Source organism: Lytechinus variegatus, chromosome 17, assembly GCF_018143015.1.
Source record: "Lytechinus variegatus isolate NC3 chromosome 17, Lvar_3.0, whole genome shotgun sequence".
NCBI lineage: Eukaryota > Metazoa > Echinodermata > Echinoidea > Temnopleuroida > Toxopneustidae > Lytechinus > Lytechinus variegatus.
The window spans coordinates 26,640,211-26,653,124 of record NC_054756.1 but is presented as its reverse complement, the minus strand read 5'-3'; the positions used below and the strand labels follow the sequence as shown (position 1 = coordinate 26,653,124).

Genomic DNA, 12,914 nt, shown 5'->3' with positions numbered 1-12,914 from the left:
AGATCCTCATATAGACCTGCGTACTATAAACTAGTCTTGATAAATAAACATTTTGGGGGATAAATACGGTAGACCTTGCCCATTTCAGAAAACGGATGAAGAATCTAAAAGCGACAGGTTTGACAAGGAGGTCAGGTTTACAGTGGGGGGCTCTCTCATAGACCTTGCACTGTAAACTAGTCTTGATAAATAAACTTTTTGATGAAAAAATGGAGCGGACTCTGACAATCTTAGGAAACAGATCAAGATAGTACAGGTGGAAGGGATTCACATTCTTAGCTACAAATCATGCTTTAGATCAGGGAGCTACAGTGTACTATGCGTAGTCAAATGTGGCAATTCAGTATCGTTTGTCATGATTCAAATCTCCACTGGGTATTCTGTTTCATTCTTTAATCATCAAGTAAATTATCGTACTTTTTATTCTACAAAAAAAGTTTCAGTACCAGACCTACGTGTGTCAAAACTTCTCGTTCATAGTATTTTTGTAATTCGATCAACCCTCAAGATTTTAATTCCTCTTTTTTTTATTCCAGGCCTTGAGAGATAACATTGATAGTCAGATGGATGTCGTAGAGGTGATGCGAAAGGCTGGTAATGACATGATCGAATCTTCCTCACCAAGTGATCCACATGTTAGAGGTAAATGCTTCGTTTCCTTGCAATAGTTTTATTTTTGTCAAAAGTGATTCAGCTTACTCGTAAAGTACACTGGTTCATTGCATGCAGATTTTCCGTGTAGCTTTCCTGATATCCCTTTGTAGATCAGGATCAGATCAAGGTGAGGGGAATGTTTCACAAGTCAGTAAATCCATTATCTAATTTGTTCTGAACCAATCAGATGCAGCAGTACAGTAGCTTATAACTGTTGTCAGTGATTGTCAAATGGGTGAAGAAAACCGTATCCATGAAGCACCTTCATGACTCTGGTTGTTGGTGGGAAGTACATGTATTTCCTTTTATTAAAGATCTGTATATATTTACATGTACTTGACTTACATGTACTTTATTTTACTTTACTTAATCCAAGGATACTATGCCTGTTCATCAATCATTGGAAACATACTGTATTCTCTACACTATCAGTTTCCAGTAGTTGCATGTGGTAGGTAGTTGAATGCATTGAGGAGGTGTTTCTTGACAGCGCGCGCATGTGCATTGCAAGTACGGTCAAAGCCAGGCCCCCGAAACTACCCGCCATTTTGTTTATCCATTAGAAGCTAAAATAAGCCCTCATTAATATTAATGAAGCCTCATGAATTATGTAGTTTGTACGATGCTCCCTCGTCTACTGTGGAGCTATCTACATGTACATGTATGAGGCGCCAACTACAAACTGGCCTTCTGCTCAAGGTTACATGTACATGACGAATTGACCAGAAACAAATTATTGTTTTTTTTTGTGTAGATCTGAAAGACAAGCTCGACCAGCTGAGCAACAAGTGGGACGACATCACCAGCACGGCCAACAAGCGGTCTGGTGACCTCCAGGAAGCACTCCACTCTGCTGAATCCTTCTGGGAGGAGATGAACGGGACGACCGGGACCATCAAGGACCTCCAGGACCAGATCAAGAGCCAGGAACCTCCTGCGGTTGAGATCCCAGCCATCAAGGATCAACAGGTACGTTGGGCAGGAGAAGTAGTGACACGGCACGGAAGGGTGTCCTCCCGGAGCAAGTGTGTTGAATGTGAGAAGAGCGCATGTTCTGCAGGAACAGTAGTTGTACAGGGGTTGGCTTTGATGTACAGGAGATAAGTAGGTGTTTTAGAGGAGATAACATGAATATTATGGAGGAGAATGTTAATGTGATGCAGTGGAAGTTATACCAAAGAAGGGTTTGTTATACTGGAAAGTGTGTTGTACAGGAGAAGAGTTGGTTATACATGATGTCTGAATGAATGTTGTGAAGGAGGAAAATGAGAGAGAGAGAAAAAAAAATGTTTCATCTATGCAGGAGAAGTAGTTGTACAGGAGAAATTAGTTAAACTAGTAACAAGTACATTGCACGGGAACTGAGTTCATTAATATTGTATAGAATATGAGTGACTTTTATGTTTGCCCCTGTGTTGATCATTATATTACAGCAAAGTATTCAGTGGTCAGCAAGTTTATTTGTGAATTGCCTTGATTTCAACAGGATATCCTCCAAGCCATCAAGGAGGACATCGATGCTGTCAAGCAGGACGTTGACATGACCAAGCAGCTCGGCCAAGACCTGATGAACCACTGCAGCGACTCCAACAAGCCCGAGGTCCAGAAGAACGTGGACGAACTCAACAACTCCTGGGAGAACCTCAACGATGCCTACAAGGACCGTCAGCAGAAGCTTGAGGATGCTGATGAAGCTGCTCAGGCATTCCAGGATGGTCTTGACAGGATGAACGACTACATGACCAACGCGGAGGAACAGCTGGATAGGATGCCAGCGGTGGGATCGGATCCTCAGACAGTGAGGAGGCAGCTGGACAACCTCAATGTAAGTAGCAATGGACATCTAGGTGGTGTGGCAACAAATATCCACTTCATTGCAATCGATTCTAGATATATCTAAATCAATTTTAACTCTGATAATTGATCATAAATTTGCAATAGGTAGGTAGTCTGAATTACATGTTATTCACAAATGGCTCTAGTTAGTCATAGACATCAAGCCCTTTGGAGACTGATCCAGACTTTAGTCTGTGGAAAAAGTTCATTATCGCAAGGTCATTCAGTCTGCAACGGGTTAAAGAACGATATCATTCATTATGATGGCTTCATATTCTTATATTCTTTATCTTTCCATCTGTACATGATTGTGCCTAAAATAAGAGAATTTAATAAATCATTTGTTCAAACTTCTGCAAGTTTGCCGATATCCTTTGATCTTCTTTGATGTTTCCTCCAGGCCTTCAAGAAGGAGCTTGGCAGCAAGAACCTTGAGCTGGAGACCGTCAACCAGCTCGGAAACCGTCTCCTCACCAAATGTACCCCGGAGAACCAGGAGCTGGTACAGGCTCCCATGAGCGACATGAACAGGAGGTGGAAGAACCTACAGGATAAGACCTTTGACAGACAGGTGAGGACGTTCTCTCTTTTTTAGTCTAAACATTGGTATGTTATATAACCAAATGTGTCAGTGGTTTTAATTCTACTGGGAGATATTCTGGCACTATCAAAATTCTTCAATATTGAGAAAATATGGAATATTCAGCTATGGTTTTATAGTTATGTTGATATATTGCCAGAAAAACCATATGACCAACAACTATGTATTCAAAGGAGTTAACAGGACAGAAAAAAAATAAATGAACATAAAATCCATCAATCTCATCGACCGAGAGCAAATTTGTCAGTGAGAACTAACATTGTATTTATGCATTCCATATATACAAGTAAGATCAGTCTTGATAAGGATATACAGTAAATTTTGTACACCTCTCTGCATTTTATGAAAGTTTTAATAATTTATTCATCATTTCATTTCAGCACAAGCTTGAAGCTGGATTCTTAGCCCTAGGGCAGCTGGAGAGCTCTCTGGATGAACTCCTGAACTGGATGAACCGGACAGAGAAGGCCTTGGCCGATCAGAGACCGGTGATGGGCGATACCAAGGCTGCAGAGATTGCCCTAGCTAAGCATAAGGTAATTTTTCCTCTGATGCAAAGTCATTGCATGGTACCAAACTAAAGACCTAATTTTTAAACCACACCCTAATCCTTTAATTTAGATCATGAATGATTGTCTCTGATCTTGGATCTTTCCTGTAATGTTCCGTGATACAATTTTATAGCATGCATCTACTTGCATATTTTACTATGGTATTTACAAATTAGTATGGGATGTTGCTTTGTATTTCGAAGTTGATAGTCTGCTATGAAGTATGATTTTCCATAGTTTGTGATTTTGATTCTAGTTTTATTGTAGTAGATATAACTGGTCAGGAGTTTATTCGTAATTGTTGATATGATTCACCACTTTGTTTTTTCTAGGTGCTTCAAAATGATATTCTCGCTCACGAATCCACCGTGAAGTCTGTCAACCAGGCAGGCCAGAATTTTGTAGCATCTGCAGACAACAGGCAGGTTGCCAACGTGGTCCGCAGCAAGCTTGACGATGTCAACAACAAGTGGCGCAACCTCAATAGGATGACTGATGATAGGCAGAGAGAGCTGGAGGGAGCCTTGGGAGAGGTAGGAGGAAAATGAGATTGTTGGTGATGATGTTGATGTTTTTGATAATGATGATGGTGATGTTGATGATGTTGATGATGATGTTGATGATAATGAGGTAAACAAAGCATTTGCTTATGCTTCTGATAATTTCAAGTAATTTTCCATGTATAATTTTTTATGATGAAATATAAACAAAGTTTAGTAATTTCTTTGAAAATTGTTAAATGTTCATTTTTTGTATGCGTAATCTGCAATTATTTTATATTTCAACCCATACTGATATAAGGCGAGGAGTCACTTATATCTTAATCCTTTAAAAAGCCGTACAACTCACATCTATCAATCCTTCATCCCTTTTAGACCAAAAACTTTGCAGAGGAGGCGACACGTCTCCTTCGCTGGCTCCACGACATCAACGGTCAGCTCTCATCCACCCAGCCGGTCGGAGGCTTGCCTGAAACTGCCAGGGAACAACTTGACAGACACAATGTAAGAAAACTCAGAAATGTGATGATGATGATGACGGTGGTACTTGATGATGAGGGGGGGGGGAGGAGTAGGATGATGGTGAAGATGCAGTAAATGATGGCAATTTATGGATCAATATTCCATACATATTGTGAAATCTGTGCCTTAATTGATTCATCATGTTGTAGCCATTTGAATTCCCACCGAATGCTTAACGCTACCATGAATTTATGGTCGCAGTAGGACGGTGCCCAATTTGTACATATTGATGAATACATGTCCTTGTAGCTAGAATCTTTAACAACCTTTTTTGGACATTGCTTTGGATATTGCACGTATTAACTGCTCATTGTTGTTATCATGTAGATTTTCTAGAATAGTTGCTGTAGATATACATTAAGCTGGTTTTAAAGACAATCTACATGTATGGTGTTCATCAGGGAAATAATGAACTTTTGTCATTTGAACAAATCTTCCACTAGGACCTGATGAAGCAGATGGACAGGGAGAAACTCGCCTATGACTCCCTGATGCAGGCTGGACAACAGCTGAGACGACAGTCCGGACCGGAGGCTGATAGAGAAGGCGGGGTCGGCCACACCCTGAGAACCCTCCAGACACAGTGGGACGCCGCCAATCAGAAGTCAGCAGATAGGAAGGTACTTGAATACGTTGATAGGTCATTTTATTTTTGTTTATTTCAGAGAGAGGGAGAGAGATAGCAAAAGAAGTCAGCAGATAGGAAGGTACTTGAATATGTTGATAGGTCATTTTATTTTTGTTTATTTCAGAGAGAGGGAGAGAGATAGCAAAAGAGCGAAGGAGAGACTACGTGGTATATCAGAGAAAGTGGGGGAAAAAGTGAGGGGGAAGGGGAGACAGGGGAAATAGATTGAGAGAGAAGAGAGATGGCAACTGAAAATTGGGGATGAGAAAGATATGCAGTAATTAGAGAAAGAGAGAAATAGGGAGAGGGAAAAAGAGAAAGGCTTCACATGTATCTATAGGAATGCCAAAACGTGGAAGTTCAATGCAATGCCCTGGGTTACTTGTACTTTAGCAAATGTTAAGAGAGTAAAAAGAGAGCAGTAGGATCCTCGAGCATTTGAATCTGGTTTTGAATCTGGCTGGCTTGATTTTGAGATCTCCACTCTACTAGGGGCACCATCACCCCATTTTCACTGTGCTACCATGCCTTTTTATTGTATCGTTGATCAAAATCTGACTTTCTACATCTGTACAGCGCAAGTTGGAGGAGGCCCTGACCCAGGCTCAGAACTTCCACGATGCTCTCCAAGCCTTCATCTCCTGGCTGACCACTGCAGAGAAGACCATGAACAACAGCAAACCACCCAGCACCGTCCTGGACACCATCAACCAGCAGATCGCTGAGCACAAGGTAAGGGTCTCACAGCATCAAACCTCTGGGCCTCCTTGCATAAACCTTTAACATTGCCATCCAGGGGTTACTTCCATTAAATCCTTGGTTTTAATTGCCTGTAGAGCATCATTACCATGGTAGTTCGATGTACCATAAAGTGGTAGTTACCATAGTGATAACTTCTATGCAATGAGGCCCGAGCCTTAATATTAAGGTACATTAACCAGGTGAATTCTGTTATTCCTGTAGCCTTTGTACAGGTACAGTCTGGTTCAAATAGGCAATTGGTTAACCTATAGACTACCAAGTTCTGTTGTTCCCACAGACTTTGTACAGGGATTCCTTGGTTCCAGTAGATGATGTCTTAAATGACTATGGAGTTCTGTAATTTATGTAGCATTTGTCCCGGGAACCTCTAATTCCAGTAGGCTACATGTATGTGACATAGAGGATTTAATGATGGCTTTCCTGTGGAGTGTTTTATGCAATGGCCTTTGGGATGGATTATCTGACAATACCTATCTTATTCAATAGTTACCGTAGGAACTTAAAAAGAAAAAAAATCAAGGAATGTTGATTGAAGCCTCCCCAGATCTTCCATCATTCATGATGGTAAGAGACAAGTCTGAACAGTCAGACTAGTCCTTTACCACCATGAACCAGTTGTTCCTGCATATGACATCGGTCAAGAACGTTCTGAGATAAATATCAACGTCTGTCATTATCTCTTAGGAATTCCTTATGGACATCCAAGCCCACAAGGAAACGATGCGCGACCTGGACCGGGCTGGAACCCAGCTGAAGTACTTCAGCCAGAAGCAGGACGTGATCCTCATCAAGAACCTCTTGATCAGTGTCCAGAACCGGTGGGAGAAGGTCCAGTCCCGATGCAACGACAGGACCCGACAGCTGGACTCTGGCTTCAAACGGGCCAAACAGGTGAGAAATGGGATTCAAGAACTCAGTGTACATGCATGTTACTCGAGATGTGTCAAATTATTCATTCAGTTATGTTTCCTGAGTAAGATTCTGAACTTTTTAATTCTGGTCAGTTGACTGTACAAAAAAAGATTCATTAAATCTTTAAGTATGCGCCCATTTAGTTTTCAATGGATTTAGATATTTTGGGGGAATCACTTTATGTTGGTAGAGAGGCAGTTTTACCTGAGTGGAAGGCTGTTGTAATATGTATACACTTCCGATGGCTTCACTTGAAATGAATACAGTAAGTGTGTATTTGTCAGACAAAGTGCACAATGTCTGTAGGATTGGGTAGTCTTTGCTGGAGAAGGTGCATGTACCATTGCCCATTTAGACTTTAAACATTGATTTTTTTTTTTCTCTCTCTCTCTCTGTCTTGCTAACTCAGTTTGATGAACAGTATGGCAAGCTCTTTGGTTGGCTAGAGGACTCCCAAGCTCAGCTAGAACAGGACAAGTCAATCGGTAGCGATCCAGAGACTCTCAAAGCTCAGCTCCGAAGGCACAAGGTAAGCTCAATTACAACATATCTGGAGAGTATGATGAGAGTTCTTCAGACTTTACTGAAGGTGCCCCATTGTTCACCCCAAAAATGTATTGCTGTGACCCTCTGGAATCAACAAAATGATAATGAAATGACAAGGTTCTGCTTGGTCACATGTACTGCCCAAAGAAAAACCGTGACAAACAAGAATGGTCTGCCTGATCATTTCTTCTCTATTTTGATATTTCATGAATTTCAAGTTCAATCTATTAGAGTGGACCATGTTGTTATCACGTTCTTCTTGAATTATTGAACATTACTTATTAAAATCTTTCCCACTATCTCTTCGAAATACAGGACTTCCAACGTTCCCTCGGAGCTAAGCAACCGCTCTATGACAACATTGTCCGCTCTGGACGATCGTTGAGAGACAAGAGTAATCCTGCGGACACCAAGGTCATCAATGCCATGCTGACTGATCTCAAAGACAAGTGGGACCTTGTCTGTGGCAAGTCTGTTGACAGGTGAGAAATAATTTCTCCTTTAAACAATCCACCTTGATTGATCAAGGTTGCCTTTAAGAAATTTCAGCTGTTTTTTTTATATGAAATTTTTACTTATATTTGTATATGGTGCCAATTAGTGACATTTACATGTCCAGAGTTGAAATCTTTTGACAATTAAAGGACTTTGAATCTCTTATCCCTTGATGAGGCAGCTAGGGCCTGGTATCTACAGATAAACAACTCTTTTACCATTACAGTAACTACCAAGGAAACCTTGATAGTGATTGGCTGCTGAGGCCAGTTACCATAGTAGTTTCCATAAAGGTAACGTTAACATAGTTCTTCATGAAATGGGCCCAAGAAGCCTGAGGAAGCTCTCTTATGTGGGTAGCTCTTCGGGTCCTCCTGGCATTGGTCTACCCAGTTCAGGTCACACTCTGGAAGGGACGAGGACCACCTCTTTTTAATATTCTTAAAGAGTGGACTTTGGTGTACTGTACCACTCTTATGAATTGCCAATTTATAGCTGTGTTGTTGAGGAAATCATTTTGAGAAACAAATTATTTAGAAATTTTGTCCTTTCCATCTAGGCAAAGGAAGCTTGAGGAAGCTCTCCTATATAGTGGGCAGTTCAAGGATGCCCTTCAAGCACTCCTGGAATGGCTCTATCAGGTTGAACCGACGCTTTCAGACGAGACACCCGTCCATGGTGACATCGACACCGTCATGAATCTCATGGAAGCCCACAAGGTACAGTAAGAGTTCTGAAAAATCTGTCATATTTATTTTGTGAAGTTATTTATCGATATCCTGGATCCTGTAACACAAAGGTTAGCGATTGATTGCAACTTGATTTTCACGATTGATTGTGCATTGTAGTCTGCAATAAATTGTAGAAAATGCTCCATGATTGATTGCTAAGCTTTGTGTTACGGCCCCCTGGAATATGAAGAATAAAAAAAATTCATCAATTCACTTTTTCAAATCAAAAGAATCTTTCATCAGCGATTATCTTTAAGAAGAAGGAGACACAGAATAATATATCAGTATAACCTCACATGAGGCCACTGATGTATTAAAAATGTATCTGAAAACACACATACATGTGCATAATGAAATTGATTTGTTAATAAACAGCACATTTTGTCCTCTGGAAAAGGCTCTATAAAAATCCAATCATTATGATCGTTAGATCAGATGTATGGGAAATACATGTTCTTCCTTTACATGTTTAAAGCACATGCTTGTTTTGAATGTATAAACGTAATGCTGATGTTAATCTCACAGGGTTTCCAGCGAGACCTTGGAAGCCGGAAGAACAGCGTCAAGTCGGTCAACAAGTCCGCCAAGGACCTGATGGACAAATCAAGTGAGGACACGTCACATCTCCGAGCTAAGATCCAGGAACTGGCCACCAAATGGGAGACAGTCTGTGAACAGAGTGTGCACAAGCAGGAGAGGCTGGAAGACGCCATGAAGGAGGTGAGAGTTGAAAGAAAGGAAGGAAGGAAGGAAGGAAGGAAGAGGGGTGTGAAAGTTGGAGGGGGGGGGGTAGAATTGATATGCAGAGATGCAAGTTTTCAGGTTTTTGCCAGATTTCTGATTTCAGGCCCTGACAACTTGAATTGCATACATAAGGTTCAGTCCTGGACGCAGGAGCTTCTGTCCCTCTATGTCCAGCTCCTGGTGATATACAGTGACGTCTGAAGAATTGTTAGAGTTTGTAAGGCTTTGTACAACACATGTGGGGTTTGATGTGTCCTGGGTTATTTTTAGGCCCCTTTAGCAAAACACAACTGTCATCCCCTTTATGATTTCAAGATGAAGGAATATGCAAGAGAAAGAAAAGAGTGGATTGAAAGAAAAACTAAGAAGAAAACATGTATTGAGAGAGTAGGAAAGTGAGTATAAGTGGATTGGAAATCGATGAATAGAGATGGAATCATTAGGGAAGAGTTTGCTGCAAAAGGGTAAATAAAAGTAGAATGAATTAATATCCATCTTGAATTCATTCAGGGAATCTATTGGAAATTACTACAACCAAGGATAGAGTAAGTATTAATGAAGTATGAATAATTTTGTTCAAAGGTTTGTGTAATTCATCTTTATTATTCCTGTCTTCCTAGGCTGAAGAGTTCCACGACACTGTCCAGCTCCTTCTGGAGTGGCTAGCCGATGCAGAGCAAAGCCTTCGGTTCCAAGGACCACTTAGCGATGACCCCGAGGTCATCAAGGAACAGATGGAAGCACACAAGGTACGGTTATTTTCACCCATCGGTGATGATCATCAACAGGGCAATTCTATAGAATAACCTTTTCGTACAACCAAACCCTATTTTCCACCATTTTTCTTCACTATTCTGTTCTCTAACCCTTATCCCCTGACAGAATTACAAATCAGTTCTGTTTGTACGTCCAACCCCAGTTTCCTCCAGTTTTACTTCAGAAACTAATCTTTTTTTCCAACTCTCTTATGGAATTTCTGATCTGTCCAGCTCAATAAGTGCACTGGTCATGTGGCTAAAATAATCTACCTTTTTGTCCATCCTCCCCAAATAACTGTACTTCTTAACCCTACATGTCCTTTCATTCTATGTGGAATTGCTGTCCAGCCCCCCTGGTCAAGTGGCTTAGAAATCTGTCAGGATTGATTTGATTGAACTCATCTGCCTCATACAAAAGTAAAAAGAAAAATAATTTATTACTTTTATAATCCATGAATACATTGTTTGAACTTCTTATTCAATTTTATCTATGTTTCTCTCTGTGTTACAGGACTTCAGGGACAACTTCAGTGCCCAGGAGTTGAGGATGAACGATGCCTGCGTGATGGGCGATACCATCTTGACCAAATGCCACCCAGAAGCTGTTCCAGTCATCAAGCACTGGATCACTGTCCTCCAAGCCAGATGGGAAGAGGTAAGCCATCATGACTTAAAAGTTATTATGATTCTTGTACCATATTCTCACAGTCTTTCTCTGTTTTGCTCCATGAAGCAGGTGGCGAAAGTTGGTTCCCAGCCAATCGCAGAATTCAGGGAAAACTCTATTTTTTTCTAGTCAGGGTAAACTGATATTCAATTAACTTCATCTTTCTGTGCTCTTTATTAGGTGATGACCCTCTCTGACCAGAAATCAGATCGCCTGGATGAGACTCTGGAGAATCTCGCGGAGAACGCAGAACTGCTGGAGAAGCTGATGGATTGGCTCAACAAGTCTGAAAATGTCCTCCAGGACAGGGAATCGAGACCCATCCCGGAGGATGTGGACCGCATCCAGAACCTCCTGGCAGAACATCAGGTAGGAATGCTGAGATAGAGGAGGATTGTTTTGATGGTTGTGATGGTGATTATAATAGTCGTTGCAGTTGATGATGTTGATTGTCGTGTTGATGATTATGGTGATGCGATGATGATGGTGACACAGATGATAATGAGGATGATGCTAAGCTTCTGATAAAAGTAATGATAAAAGGGAAGATAATGGTGTTGATAGTGACAAACGTGATTTGACATTTTTTCTAGTGGTGTTGATATTTTGTCAAGCAGTGGAGACGTTTCATTCAGAAGTGGTCGTTATTTTATACACCATTCATTTCAATAAAGATATATTCCTCTCACTGTATTGTCTGCCATATCGTAGGACTTTGAGGACTCCATGGCCCAGAAGCAACCTGACATCGACCGTCTTACCAAATCCCACAAGCGACGTCGGTCTCAGGACACCCCGTCCCAACTTCCTCAGCTAGACAGATCACGCCGTGGAAAGAGCAGCCGTCCTCGTAGCCGTGACCCAAGCCCGGGAGCCGACTCGCGCAACCCACGTGTGGCGGCACTGCACAACAAATGGAAGCAGGTGTGGCTGGTTGCCATGGACAGGAGACGTAAGCTACAGGACGCCCTCGATAGGCAGGCACAGGTTAGTGGAACCAATCCTGAATGCTTGATGCTTATTTTCCCAGTAATCCCCCTTTTTATTGTACTGTGCAGTTTATTGGATTAAGGCAAAACGTTTTATAAAGTTTATCTTGTTGAAAACACACATCCTTCATGCACTTTCAGCGCATAGTTTCTCATATTAATCTTTAATGTTATACACAATCAGCATGTGATGCTTCCAAGTTTGGATGATTGCTGTATAAGGATAATTGATGAATTCGTTAATAGTAGTATTGCTTACTCAAGATCAGAGGTTTTTTATTCAAAAGATCATCAGAAGTGTTAGGTTAGGCCAATGGATTATCAGAACTAACCATTGTTTCCCCCTGTGCTGCCAATTCCAGCTCCAGAAGCTGCGCAACTTCAACTTTGACGAGTGGCGCACACGCTACCTGCAGTGGATGAACCACAAGAAGGCCCGCGTCATGGACTTCTTCCGCAAGCTGGACCTGGACCGGGACGGCAAGCTGTCTCGTATGGAGTTCAGCGATGGCATCATCAACTCCAGTGAGTATTGAAGATAAGGATTTTTTTCTTCTTCCGTTGGAATACATCCCTTTTGCAGAAAAGAGGCGTGGTTATGGGAACACGTGGAAGGAGGTGAAGTAGCTGATAGCAGGCTCCAAGGTCCTCAGACACAAGTGCACTAACTTAGTTTTGTAATGATGTCCATAGAAATTGCAGGAACATGTGTATGAATAGATTTGCAGTCACTTGATGATCAATACTTAACTTATGATAAAAAATTGAGTGTGCAGATGTGAAGGTATAACTGCACAGGGGTATGTAAGTAAAGCTAACTGATAAGGTAGAATTGCCAATTTATGATTTTCAAAGCCAAAACGCCTAGGTATCGAGAAATTTATCATGCTCCTACTATGGAGCCAATGTAATACCGAACACACCTCTTGCTGTGAAAACATGTCAGAAGAAATAACATTTCATTGGATATTAGAACAAGTCTTGTGTAAAAGAAGGGCTAACGTGTCTTTTCCTCTTT

General features: G+C 41.3%; 1 protein-coding gene across 4 annotated transcripts in view; it reads left to right on the top strand.

Annotated features, from left to right (window-relative positions):
• The window catches only part of LOC121430517 (microtubule-actin cross-linking factor 1-like), a 74,707-nt gene that overhangs the window by 50,491 nt on the left and 11,302 nt on the right, over positions 1-12,914 (top strand). For all 4 annotated transcript variants that reach the window (XM_041627799.1, XM_041627800.1, XM_041627802.1 and 1 more), the window contains 19 exons: positions 537-642; positions 1,409-1,623; positions 2,141-2,479; positions 2,891-3,061; positions 3,472-3,627; positions 3,975-4,175; positions 4,518-4,646; positions 5,108-5,284; positions 5,869-6,024; positions 6,739-6,945; positions 7,376-7,495; positions 7,828-7,994; positions 8,567-8,726; positions 9,264-9,458; positions 10,103-10,231; positions 10,752-10,895; positions 11,088-11,276; positions 11,619-11,894; positions 12,259-12,421. In XM_041627799.1, the coding sequence (XP_041483733.1) occupies positions 537-642; positions 1,409-1,623; positions 2,141-2,479; positions 2,891-3,061; positions 3,472-3,627; positions 3,975-4,175; positions 4,518-4,646; positions 5,108-5,284; positions 5,869-6,024; positions 6,739-6,945; positions 7,376-7,495; positions 7,828-7,994; positions 8,567-8,726; positions 9,264-9,458; positions 10,103-10,231; positions 10,752-10,895; positions 11,088-11,276; positions 11,619-11,894; positions 12,259-12,421 (3,400 nt within the window). The remainder of the gene's footprint in view (positions 1-536; positions 643-1,408; positions 1,624-2,140; positions 2,480-2,890; positions 3,062-3,471; positions 3,628-3,974; positions 4,176-4,517; positions 4,647-5,107; positions 5,285-5,868; positions 6,025-6,738; positions 6,946-7,375; positions 7,496-7,827; positions 7,995-8,566; positions 8,727-9,263; positions 9,459-10,102; positions 10,232-10,751; positions 10,896-11,087; positions 11,277-11,618; positions 11,895-12,258; positions 12,422-12,914) is intronic.